This window comes from Dromaius novaehollandiae, chromosome 8, assembly GCF_036370855.1.
Source record: "Dromaius novaehollandiae isolate bDroNov1 chromosome 8, bDroNov1.hap1, whole genome shotgun sequence".
NCBI lineage: Eukaryota > Metazoa > Chordata > Aves > Casuariiformes > Dromaiidae > Dromaius > Dromaius novaehollandiae.
In genome coordinates, this window is record NC_088105.1 from 10,403,758 (window position 1) to 10,416,186 (window position 12,429).

Sequence of the window (12,429 nt, forward strand, 5' to 3'; positions counted from 1 at the left end):
TTTTGAAAGTAATATCTCCTAAAGGTAAAATGACAAGTTTCTACCAGCAATGTATACTTAGAGAAGATCTTGCTGGAACTAGGTGCGTTCTTTGGAACTGATGATGCTCTCAGCTATAATTTGCCTTTTTTATAACTGAATATTGCAGAAAAGCTTTAATGCCTGACTCAGTAATTATGCCTGACTTCTGCAGATATGACTGTAAACAGGGTAATGTGTGTGTGCATAGTACCATGTGTCTCTGAGCATCTTATTTGTTGTTCAGACTAAGAGTTGTTCCTTTCATGCTTTATTCTGTTCCTTGATTTGCCAAGGAACCTGGATCTCTATGGATCATTTTACATGGAGTCAGAAATTTAGCTAGAGAAGTGCTCAGAGAAAGGATCATCTGTAGTTCATGCCATGCAGTATTTACACCCTTTTGCTCTAGGTTGGGAAACAGGCACCTATGCAAGCAGCATGAGAAATAACCAGAAGCAGCCTTAGAGCAGTAACTACACAGCTCAGGTTCATCAGTGGAAGACTACAGAGCTGTTACGCTCCCCAGAGCCAGTTTTCTATGACCGGATTACTGCTGAGATCTATTATGGACTCCCTCAGTCCTTGCGTGAGAAGTTACAGTGGGAGAGCAAGCTGCATGTGAAGTGCCCTCAGGAAGTTACACCCAGAGCTCAGCTGCTTGTGTGATCACTCGTAATTTCACAGGTGGAAATTTTCCACTTTCCAGCCACTTGTAAGGGGGCTGGTTTGCTGAGTGTCCTTGCTGTAAGAAAGCTGGCAAATACTTGTGAGTGTTATGAGAACACTGCGTATTGGGAAGGGGACTCGAGGGAGCTGAAGGGTCTGATTAAAGGGTCTGAAGCTTGTGCTTCACTGTATTAAACCAGTATCTGCAGTCCCTCCTTATGACACAATTGCATTTAAAGGAATTCGTACCAAGGGCATGGGCCTTGCTCGTGGAGCATTACTAGCAGCCAAAGAGGGACTGAAAAAACTAGTGAGAATACAAGAATAAGCGATGGGCCAGGATACCCCTGCTAGGGACTATCCTGGTGGCAAATTACCATGTGGGCAGTTAGAGAAGAGCCCCAAAGTGCTCTCTAGCTCAGCCTCTACAGGCCGCTGCTTTCCTCCAGCACCAGAACACTTGGACTGGGAATGGCTGTGCAGGGGCGGCCTGCTTCAAAGCACAGGGAGGTATTGCAGATCACATAAAAGGGCAGGAGCAGAGCGGGTATCCACACAAGGACACCAAAATGAAAGAAACTGAGTACTGGGATTTCCTTTATGCTCCCTATCTTTGCCAAGGGAAAGGAAGGATGGATTTTATAGGAGTTTTGAGGACTTTCTCTGGATCTTATGAGAGCTCTGAGGACTTTCTCTGCTTCTGCCCTGTCTATAGGGATGCCCAAGGTGGCTGCAGTCTTCAATAGAATTACGGTTCTCAAGGAGATAGCTAGCTTTTCCAGTGTGGTGCTGGATTCCTTCTTGTCAGCTCAGTGGGAGCTGGCTAAGCAGATCATCTCTGTCTCTTTTTAGATACACAGTAATCCTGGAAGCAGCCACCTACAAGCTCAGATCTTGTCCTGGCTCACCACCCAGCGGAAGAAAGCAGCAGCACAGCCTGCCTTCCCTCTGCACAGCTGGTGTGCCTTGCTAGCAAGTGCCAAGCCACAAAATGCTGCCCTTTCCTCCTTTCCCTTCTTCCTCCTTTCCTCCTAGTTTAGTACTAGAGGTTAAACATCTTGGCTGTGTATGTATGTGTGCATGGGTGGTGACCGAACTCCTGTATCCAGGGCTGCCTCCAGGGCCCCCTGGGCAAGCGGTGAAGCTGCAAGGGAGCCAGGCCAGCAGTGCCCACCAACCTGCCTGCAGGCTGAGCCTGCCCCTGTTGCCCTCCCCAGGAGCAGTTCCAGTTTACCAGGCTCCCACCCCAGCCTGTCTCGCTCTTCTCGCCTCTAATCAACCATTCACGCTGAGGGCAAAGGCACTTGAGCAAGGATCCCTTCTGCACCACCCGAGCAGTTGCATTTTCCCAGGGCAACGCACACAGAGACTGGCTGTGAAGAGGAGCGTGCTCCTGCCCAAGCAGGCCAGCCAGTCATGCCTCAGCGCTGTTTTACCACCCTGCTGCAAGACCTACCCTTCTTTTAAAAATAGCCACTTACAGCCAAGGGTGCAGAAGGAAAACCCCGAGTCCGAGCACAAAGACAGAGCCCCAGGAAACCACTGTCTCTAATAAGATGTCCCCTGCCCCGGGGGGCAGCCTGTACCTGCCTCCTTGGTCCCAGTGTCAGGCTCTCTGCACGTTAATTCCTTGCAGCTCATGTTGGGAGCAGGGTTTGGGGATTCAGAGCTTTTAAATATATAGAGGCTAGTCTGTTTTTCCTGTTGATGTAATGAGGAAGGATGGATCAGACCCTGGGGTCAGGCCCTGTGGTGTCAGAGGTGTGTCTGGCGAGGAGAAAGGAAGGGAAGATGCCCCCCCCTTGACCCCCTGCTCACACATGTGCCCTTGCTCCTTGTGCTCCATATTTTTTCCTTTCCAAAGCACGCAGAAACTTCTTGCATGTACAATCTACTTTATATTACAGGCCTAGGCTGCCTTTTCTCCCACCTCTGGCCCACACGCTGCTGATGGGCTGTAGACCAGCCTTCTTGCTCCTCTTTGGGCAGGACTGACTGGGGCACTGTGGCAACCATTTCTAGGACAGCTCTTACAGCATGGGTGAGTCCTTCTTGTCTTTTAGGCTTTCTGGGAGATTTGCGTGGTCCGTGAGGAGGCTGCTTACTCCTGGGGGGCTGCGAGTGGCTGAAGAGACCAGGTTCATGGGATCCAAAGGCAAGGGCAAGATGAAGGCAGCAGGTTTCTCTGCAGCAAAAGAGTGCAGTGCGTGGAGGTAACGGAGCTGAGCAGCAGCAGGGGCACTAGACAGGATCTCAGCTGCCATCCGCAGGGACTCGGAAGCAGCCTTTTCCCCCTCAGCAGCAATCACCTACCAAGAAGGGGAACAAAGAGGGCATCAGTGAGGCTGGGGAGTAAGGAGACATGGACTGTTTACTACAGAGAGAGGTTGTCACTGTGATCTCCCCAGGGACAGTGCAAATGCAACATCCCTGCTCTCTGAAGATCACAGCATGGGCTAGACATATTGATATCCTGAATGTTTGGGAACTCATGTCCAGCTTGTTTTTACTGAAGCCACAGGCAGTTCAGGCACTATTAGGCCTATCAGGACTCACAGTTGGACAGACTCATGCTGCAAAAGCACAGCCTTTTCAAGGCTGGGCTTGTGGGAAGGGTGCTGGACACAGATTTTATCCAGGCTGTTAGTGGCGGAGGCCAGCCTAGACTCAGCAAGGTGAGGAGGTACCCAGCAGTGGGGAGAGCCCTGCTCCAGCATCCTGGCTGGGCCCCTGGGGGAGAGCAAAGCTCTGAGGAAGAGAAAGATCTCCACAAGCATTCTGGGCTGGAGATAACCCCAGACTTTTTGTGTGTATTTCTGTCCTACCCATAGGCTAGATGCCAGATCTGGGCTTTCCAGACTCCACTGGGCTGGACCAGCCTGCTATTGCAGCTCCCCTTACAGCTCTTGGGCAAGAACAAAAGGAGACAGGTATGCCCAGAGCTATACCCTAGTGCAGCATATTCCAGGGACCTCAGCTGGAGATGGGAGAGGAAAGAGGGGCGTTTTGCAAGGAGATGGGAGGTCTTCAGCATTGGCATACCCGCACTTTGGCCTGCCTCTGAGCCTCTGCTTCTACGGCCAGGGACTGCCGGACTTCAGCAGGCAGCTGTACGTTGTTGCTGTGGGAATGAGAGACAAGAATTAGCTGGGCTCCATGCTCCCCTGGCAGCACTGGACAGTTGATCTGACCGTCTGGTCAGACTGCTTGGAACTGGCTCATTAGCCATCTCTGTAAAGCTGTTGGCTAATGTCTTTGCTCTGAACTCCCTGGGTGTCCCTTTTCTTGCTTTAGCCTTCTACCTCTGTTCCCATCCTTTTTTTCCAACACACTTTTCTAATGAAACCAGGTATCCATGATCACTAGATAGCAAAGAGACCTCTCCTATTTATATCTTTGAGGCTTGAAGCCTATGCTTACCCCTTATGAGACATCAGAGAATCCCCTGGGAGACCATAGGAATTTCCTTCCACTCATACAGTTGTTTATTCATTGCTTAGACCTAGATTCACTTGGTTCCTTCTTCTGTGGCCCTCTGTGTGATGAGCGAGGCCCACCCTTCTCCATGGGATTCTGAGTGAGGAGCCCATCCCAACCAGTGCTGAGACCCCAGGGCCTTTAATACACACTCGGAAACAGAGGGCTTGGTGTCTGCTGTGACTCCCAGGCCACCAGAAGTGGGTGCAACCCTGCCAGGAATGGTAGTAAAATGATGATGAGATCCCAGCTAAGGATCCTGCCCTGGCTGTCAGTACAGGAGCAAGTGCTATCTTTGCATGTGAAAATTTTACTCTAAGCAAAGGCTGAAAGAGGTAGGGAAAAGCCTGTTGGGAGAGGCCAGAGGAAAAGCAGGAAGAGGAGCAGACAGCATTGACCATGGCAAGACAGGTACTTGCAAAGAGCCAGGGAGGCCTCCTCTACTGGCACTTCCTACCTACATTTCTGTTCTCTCCACCTTGATCCCCCAGCAGCCTGTGACGGCATCCAAGGCCACCTGCAAAAAGGAGGATTTTCTGAGCGTAGGGAGAACACCAGCCCTTGCCCAGGCCCCTCACAGGGAGTCAGACAGTGCAGGGACATTAATTCAAGGCAGTTAACAGCAGGACTTTAGGGCAGCTTTGTTAGCTCGTGTGTGCTATTTTATGAGGCCCCTCAGAACTAAAATTATTTCCCTCACTTCACTCTTGATTCGTATTTCTCCCATAAGTTTTACGCAATTTAACCTGTCCATATTGGTTTGAGCATAGAACCAATTCAGTTTCCTTGGAAACTGAATTCCTGACTGGCCTCATGTGTGTAGGCATGATGGTGCCACAGAACTGCCGCTGGAGATCCCTTATACACAGGGTTTATGGCAACTTGGTCAGGCTGCAGAAGAAATTTCCTGTGAGAATCTCCTCTTTGAGGTAAGCACTGAAGCTGGGCTATCACAAAGCACTCATGAAGCTAGTTTAAGATGTTTCTTCATCCCCTTCACACTATACTGTTTACTACTCTCTGTGGCTGCCTTTGGTGGCCACACTGTAGATTCTTCCCCTAAAGTGGTCTGAGTTTAAAATACACATCCCATTTTTCTGTGAAGGGCCATGTGTTGTTATTGCACCCTTTACAAACCAGTGTATGTGATTTTGGGGGGGCTGATCACCCTCCAAGCCTCTCTGTGGAGCTTCAATTCACCCCTTGCTCTGCCCGTTCTTTCCCTGTGGAAGCACCTTCATCTCCTGGCTGATGCTCTTCCTCTCCAATAGGAGTTCGGAGAAGGCTCGATGTGCCAGGAGGCGCTTCGTGGTAGTCTGCACCAGCAGCTGGATGGCACTGGAGATGCTGGTCAGGGTGGTGAGGAGGAGAGAGGCATTCTCCAGCCGGTAGTAGCAGACAGCATCTATCTCCAAGGTAACCATGTCTTTGGTCACCACCTAAGCAGAAGACATTAGGGGAGTTGGAGCTGGTTCTGGCAGCTCTAAGGTGGCCCAGAGAAGCAGGTGATGCTGAGAATGAGGAAGACTGGCTGGATGGTTAAAGCTTTGTACTCCCCGTTCCCTAAGGAGCTGGTACTCAGCTCTGCCACTGATTGACCTTGGACAAACTACTTAACCTCTGTGAACCTCTCAGTTCCCTGAGCAGCATCTTTGTGTCTGTCTCCTCAGCTTGGCTGCTGAGCTGTGGGACCCTGTGCAGGTCACCGTCCTAGGCCGTATTTCCCTGCCCATTGCTGTCTGGTCTATTCCTGTTCTGAGCACACGGGCTGTGTCCTGCAGTTAGTGCACAGAGCCTTGCTCAGTGTTGCTGAGTAGTCTCCAGAAGGATCTGCTGTATACTGCAGAGCCTGCATAAGCTACCAGATTAAGACAGTGCTGTTGGCAATGCAGCAGCACAGGCAACAGTTCCCAAAAGAAGAGCAGATATTACATGTTTATCCTCTGTAACCATGGCTAGGGAGGCTACAGATTCCTGGGTTAGCAGGGAGGGCTCAGCCCTTCCTCCTTCCCAGGCTTGTACAGGAGCAGCAGCTCCCCCGCCGAGGGGCACCCTTGTAAGATCTTACGGTCTGTGCTCCTGACCTCTCTGCATGGATCCTTCAGTGTGGTGGGTACAAAGCTAGTCCTCTATCTGTAGCCCAGTCACCTCCCTTTTGCTGTATGGTATCATTAAAGCATTTCAAATTGAACAGGACTGAAACCAGTGGTTTTACAATAAAAGAAAAACACGATGGTTGGTATATTTTTCCCTTCCATTTTCTGAGGCATTAGGGTTACTCTGAGATGTTTTTTTCAAGCTTTTCTATGCAACCATGAAGGCTGGAAACATAAGACTAGGGAGAAAGAGATTTCTTATAAATTCACAGGAATCCTGGAGCTTGGGTTTTGCCAAGAAGGCCTGGTCTTCAGTGAGACCCTGAGAACTGGCAGTGCTGCACAGAATCTTATGGCCAGTGAATTGGTGCTTTGTGACCTGGAAGGAGGGTCATTGTCTTAACTATATGCTGCTTTCTTAACATCAGGGCCAAATCAGGACTGACCTCCAGCATAACATGACCAGTCACAGGAAGGCATAATGCTAAAGAGACCCAAGAGTGAACACACAGGGTAGGGAGTCATACCTGGTGGAAAGGGATCTCTAGGGTTTTGAGGCGGAGGTCCACCTTGTGATATGTGTCCAGACAGGGAAGGAAGAAGAAAAGGCCTGTGGGGGGGAGAGAAAGAGACAGATGGTGATCATCAGAACCACAGAAATTTCCTCTCCTGCTCTGGGGACCAGGAGAGAGGTTGGCATGAAAAACTAGAAAGGAATAGCAATATATGGGCTCAAAATCTGAGGCTACTTCAGCATGGAAAAGAATATCAGAAGGTGATGGCCCTATCATCTATCTGGCTGGGCCTATTGGAGAGGTAAAAAGGTACTAGTATGTGAGCTTTCGGAGAGCACGGAGAAGGGGAGGGACGTATCTGGGGGGAGCTGAAGGAACATCTTACCAGGCCCTCTGGCTCTGCCAGGAAGGAGACGCCCAAGTCGGAAAACAATGGCTCTCTCATACTCCCGCACTACCTGCCAAGAGAAAAAAAAAGACTAGACCAGAGGGAAAGGCTAGGACCAGAGGAAGGGGGCCTCACTCAGCTATGTGCTGGAGGACTTCTGTTCTGGGAAAACCCTGCAAAGGGAGGATTTCAGCAGATGTGAATCATTAGAGTCACCTGTCACTATGAGTCCCTTTACCCCAGCAGAGAACCTAGTCTAGAATTGCTGGCTGGCTTGTGCGTGAGAGGCGCAGGAATAGCAGCCCCGTGACAGCCTGAGGCTGGGTGAGAGCAGCCCGTGTTGGTGCTGCCCAGGGTTTCCCAGGATGAGGCTGGCACTCTGCTTTCTTATAGTTTGGCCAAACTCGAACACCCCGAGCTTAAATTTTCCATGTTGGTTATTTGCCTCCAAAGAAACTACATGTGCATGTCTGTGTGTGTGTGTTCACATACGTGTGTAAGATCTGAGCTACAATAGTGACACTGTTGTTGAGATCAAGATGCACGTTGAACTTCCTGAGGAATGGGAACTAAAATGTGCCTACTCTGAGCCACGTTATAAACCCCTGGGAGAATAGGAGGTAAGGGAAAAATCAACTATGAACTAGCAGATCGATGTCTTAGACCAAATTTCTTATATTTACAGATCTCTTCTTACCTTAAAATGTTTTAAAAACTGTGCATTGCAAAATCTATTCTGTTGCTGTAATGCAGCCATCTCTTGGCTGGGTAGGCTGAAGGTTATGTTTAAAGGTGAACAGAAACATTACACCCATAATTTATTTTAAAAAGGAGGAAGCTAAGCCCCTTCTGCTGATGTGGCAGCAGGAGTATTATACAGGGAATGGATGGACCCCTGTGCAGCCCCACTGCTGCAGCAATATATGGTAAAGAATAAGGCAAAATTAATGACGAGTTTATGAAGTGCAAATAAGAAGGCCATAGACCAACAAAGCTTTATGATGGTGTCCTACACATGCTGAATCAGTGGATTACATCCACCTCAGACACCAAATGCTAAACCTGGAGAGGCCCCATGACTATTCTCACCTTCATGCAGAACCAGACAGAGATGGGGAAGGTCATGATGATGAACAGGAAAGACAAGATGGTCAGAAGCCATTCGCAGATGCCTAGACCTGGAGACTTTACACCTAGGGAGAAATCCAACATGACTCTGTTAGGAGGGGTCTGCTCCCAAGGAACTGACATGCTGAGACTTGTCTGCATAAATCAGCCTCTGTATTGCCCTTTCCCTAGACCTGGTGCATGTCTTAACCACTGGCTCTCTCTGGAGCTATGCTAAAGAATAGCTCCTGCCCCACATGGTGAGGTGTTGCCAGGACAAACTGATAAATTTTCCCTCTACTTTGCTGGCAAAAATTGAGCTTGGGTCTCCACACTTCTATAGAACGCCTTTACTAGAGCCTTTAGTTTGAAGACCTGAGGCTGCTAAGCAGTATCAAAAGGCTTGGAACGGGCAGCTTGTTGGCTGGGTTGGGATCCCAGAAGTTTATCTAAAAGATAAGCCAGCGACGAAGAGAAAGATCATAAATAAGAGGTGGTTTTCAACACACCTGAAGCACCCATCTCTATCAGGATACCTCAGGACCTTTTGGAGTAGGATTTTAATCACCTTCCAGCTCCCTAGTGCAGTGGGCCCAAGCCAGTACTGCCACTGAAATCTCTGTGCGCTACAGCAGTCACACCTCCGAGGTGCTGAAGGGTGATTGGAGGGGTGAGCCCCAGATGAACGTTACCTTCTTCCTCTCCCCAAAGTGAGTGTGGGCTGTGTTGCTCTGGCTGCCCTTTGTGATGCTCCTGCCTGAGGGAAAATTTGCAGGTATGGCATGAAAACAGATAGATTACTTCTGGGGGTAGCTAGATCCGGAGGTGGACCATGTTTTCCAGCAGTGAAGTTAGCAACCCTCCCATTTTGGATCACTTTTAGCCCTTCCATTCCTGGCCCTTTGCCTTTGGGAGCTCTCTGCAGAGCCACCAGTGTTTGAGTGGCGTTTCAGATCCTAAGATCCTGCACCATCACTAATAGCTCCACAGCGCTGCCCAGCAGCTGGCATTCCTGTTACTGAGGCAGAAAGAGACAAACATGAAAAACTGGCTACCAGGGAGACAGGAGCAAGCTCGAACCTTTGTGTGACTCTAGGGCAGTAGAGTGGCTGATGTGGAAGAGGAAAAGTGATGCTGGCTCCTGTAAGACACATCTGCCAAGCCTGTGGTGATTTAGGGGCCAAGGAGGCCCAGCCATCTGCCAAAGGACTTGTGATGCAGACTGAGTCAACAGACAGCCAAGCGGAGCCCTGTCCGCCAAAAACTGGCCTTTATGTTGTGCTAATAGACTGGCTGGGATGAGCAGGCCAAAGCCACGAAACCAATCTCAGGTAATGTCAGCTTTCAATGGAGGTAACTGCTGCCCGGCATGGAGCCTTCCCCTTTCAGACGCCTCTCAGATAAGAGGGTGGACCTGCCCATCTCCTGCCAGGACTGCAAGGATGTTGCCTCAACCTTTAGCGTTCCAGCAATGCTCCATCCTATCGCAGCAGGCCAGAGGTCTGGCTAACACGTGGCCCGGATGAGAGCTGCTCTCGAGGGTTATCTGGAAGCGGAGCCCTGAGTGTAAGCCTCAAGCACTTCCCTGTGGTGCAGTTCTTAGGGCTGTGGCATAGCATTAAGGCTAACTCCTTCCACCTAAGGAAGGGCAAGCAGGAAGGAGATGAGAGCAGACCACAGATGGACCTGGAGAGCAGTGAGCTGAAGCATAAAGGATGCTGGCGATGTTACTGCTTGTTGTAAAGTTTGTTGCTTTGCTAGAGAGCACTGATCCGCCCATACTGATTGCAGAAGCCAGTTGGGAGGGTTGGAGTCTCCCAAGAAAAACTACATGTCTGTGCAAGATGGGTGTGAAGGCACTCACCATGCAGAAAGCAGGGTCATAGTGTGATACATGCAGGGTCCGAGAGCCCATAGCTTTTCTGCCCCCTCCCTTCTATGAACCATACCTTCCTCTTGTCGCTCGCTGTCCAGCAATGCCATCGGCTCCATTTCTTCATCAGATATCACATCATCCACGTCCACCACTGTGGATGTGTGCACCCTACCATCTGTCCCTGCGGTGCTCTTGGTCTCCTTTGCTTTCTCCTGCTTTATGTCTCCCCTTCCCTTGCTGGCTTCTCTGCTGCTCTCTCTCTTCTCTCGTTTGCTCTGCGTAGCTGGGGACTCTCTGTTTCTCCTGTGAGACTCCCTGGAGGAGCTCCGAGACCTCTTATCCATCTTCATCTGATTCTCTGAGCTGAGGAGCATGCAGCTGCCTGTGGCACGAGGATGAATTTGTGCTTGAATTTATTGCTGCAGGCAGGAAAACTGGGCAGGGGAGGAGAGAAAGGGAGGTGGCAGATGTGGGCGGCCTGTTCCAGATTTATCATAGGCTTGTCAGACGTAGTGGACAGTGACGCGAGCAAGCTGTTTCCCAGCTGCTCTGCTCTCATCGCACACTGCTGGGGTGAGGGCAAGAAAGGTTAGATCTGAACAGAGTGGGCTCCAGGTGGATGTTCTTGGTGTATCTGCCTGGCTTTGGAAAAAAAATACAATCAAAAGCACTCATGATTTTTAGTAGATGGTTTCTGCAAAGCTGTTGAAAAGCAACTTGAAAGTGGCTGTCAGGCAGCTGGCTCAGAAGACCTCAAAGGGTGAGAATGACCCAGCACAACTAACGTCAGGGTGAGAAGCCTCTGCTAGCGAGACCGATTGCTAACTCAGCAATGTTTGGAGCTGGTGCTGGGCGAGCAGCACCTCACGCCGGCTCTGTCCCCTGCAGACCCCTTGGCTGGCACAGCAGAGGGACATCGGCAGCACGCTCCACAGCAGGAGAGCGGCCGTGCAAACGCAGATGCTGGTTGCTGCGCGGGACAGTCCCTTCACCTCGCTGCTGTGTTGACCTCCGAGGGCTCCAGGGAGAGCTGCGTTTTCAGCTCTTTCAGGAAAAGGCTGCCGTACCGCACAGACTGTGGTGACATCTGTGGAAACGTGGGTCCTGTCTTCTCTGGGGAGAGGGGCGGTAACAGGCATTTTGGCTTTAGGGAGGCTGCGGCTGAGGAGGAGGTTTCAGTGCAAGGCAGACGTCAAGGTGTAGGAGCAGGACGCGGCTCAAACGGGGGAGCGATGACGTCCCTTTTAATTAGCTGAGCTCGGGGCTTCCCAGAGCTGCTCAGCCTCTGGCGGCAGACCGACAGCGTGGAGGAGTGGGAGGGGGAGATGCCGGCCTTGTTTTCTCTCGGATTCCTGTTTTATTGGAGACCTCTGGCCTGCCCAAAGTCAGGATATCACATGCGGGGCGGGCAGGAGTGCCAGTTCACTGCTCTCTGCTCCTTCATGCTGTTAGCGGGTCACCAGGGAAGCAGCGAATGAATCGGGCTGAGGGAAGAGGAGGAAGGTTGTGGGGAAATAGGGCATAATTAACGAATTCGTCTGTATTCGCGTTAGGGGTTTCGGAGAGCTTTGGGGTGTGTGCCCTTTTCACTTTAACATTAGGCCAGCGTGGGACGAGCAGACAGGGTTTCTGTCCCCTGAAAGCGCGGGAGGGATTTTAAACAGTAATAAACAATGTCCCAGGTTTGATTTTGGCCGGGCAGCATCGACCCTGGCTGCGTTTCTCGCCAAAAGCACTGCCGGGTGCTTCGTACCTACAAACCTGCAGCTGCCTGGTTTTGTCCAACGTTTCCTTCAGCCAGGGGCTCCTGGCGGAAACGTGGCGCTCTCCCCTCGGATGGGGTAAAGACCACAAGTGTATTCTCAGTAACGTCGAGGTTTGGTCCCCATCGGGTTGTCTTGAGGTGGCCGCGGGCAGCGCCGGGGCGGGGCGGGGCGGAGCGAGAAGCCGCCGCCGCCGCCTCTCGCTGCGCCTCGGCGCCCCAACGGCGCCGCCGCCAGGGGCGGGGCAGCGCGCGTGGCCGCCCCGCCCCGCCTTCGCGCCTCGAGGGGGAGCGCGGAGTGCGCAGGCGCGGGCGGGGTTCCGGGAGGGGGGTGGTGGGGTCACGCGGAGGGGCGCGGGACTGCGGCGGGCGGCTTGGGGGTGCGGGAGCCCCATGGGCGGTGGTTTAGGGGTCTCTGTGGGGGGCAGCGGCCCCATGGGGCAGGGAGGGTTCCCAGGCGGTGGTTTAGGGGCGCAGGGGTCGCAGTGAGGGGCGGTCCCCAGGCTGCCGTTTAGGGGCGA

At 51.6% G+C, this 12,429-nt stretch overlaps 1 protein-coding gene across 1 annotated transcript; it reads right to left on the reverse strand.

Moving 5' to 3' along the window:
* Positions 1 to 38: 38 nt before the first annotated feature.
* NPHS2 (NPHS2 stomatin family member, podocin) lies at positions 39 to 10,547 on the reverse strand. The gene is made up of 8 exons (XM_026101048.2): positions 10,220 to 10,547; positions 8,253 to 8,356; positions 7,161 to 7,233; positions 6,788 to 6,870; positions 5,400 to 5,603; positions 4,626 to 4,681; positions 3,730 to 3,808; positions 39 to 2,996 (listed from the first exon to the last, which is right to left on the reverse strand). Exons 1-8 carry the CDS (start codon positions 10,518 to 10,520, stop codon positions 2,718 to 2,720), a joined length of 1,179 nt encoding a protein of 392 aa, XP_025956833.1. The 5' UTR covers positions 10,521 to 10,547; the 3' UTR covers positions 39 to 2,717.
* Positions 10,548 to 12,429: the final 1,882 nt, after the last annotated feature.

Coding starts and splice junctions, on each gene's coding strand:
- NPHS2 (XM_026101048.2), bottom strand. CDS start 10,520: ATGCTCCTCAGCTCAGAGAATCAGATGAAGATGGATAAGAGGTCTCGG. Junction 6,871..7,160: donor TGGCAGAGCCAGAGGGCCTG/GTAAGATGTTCC, acceptor TCCCCCCCACAG/GCCTTTTCTTCTTCCTTCCC. Junction 2,997..3,729: donor AGAGGCAGGCCAAAGTGCGG/GTATGCCAATGC, acceptor CCTTCTTGGTAG/GTGATTGCTGCTGAGGGGGA.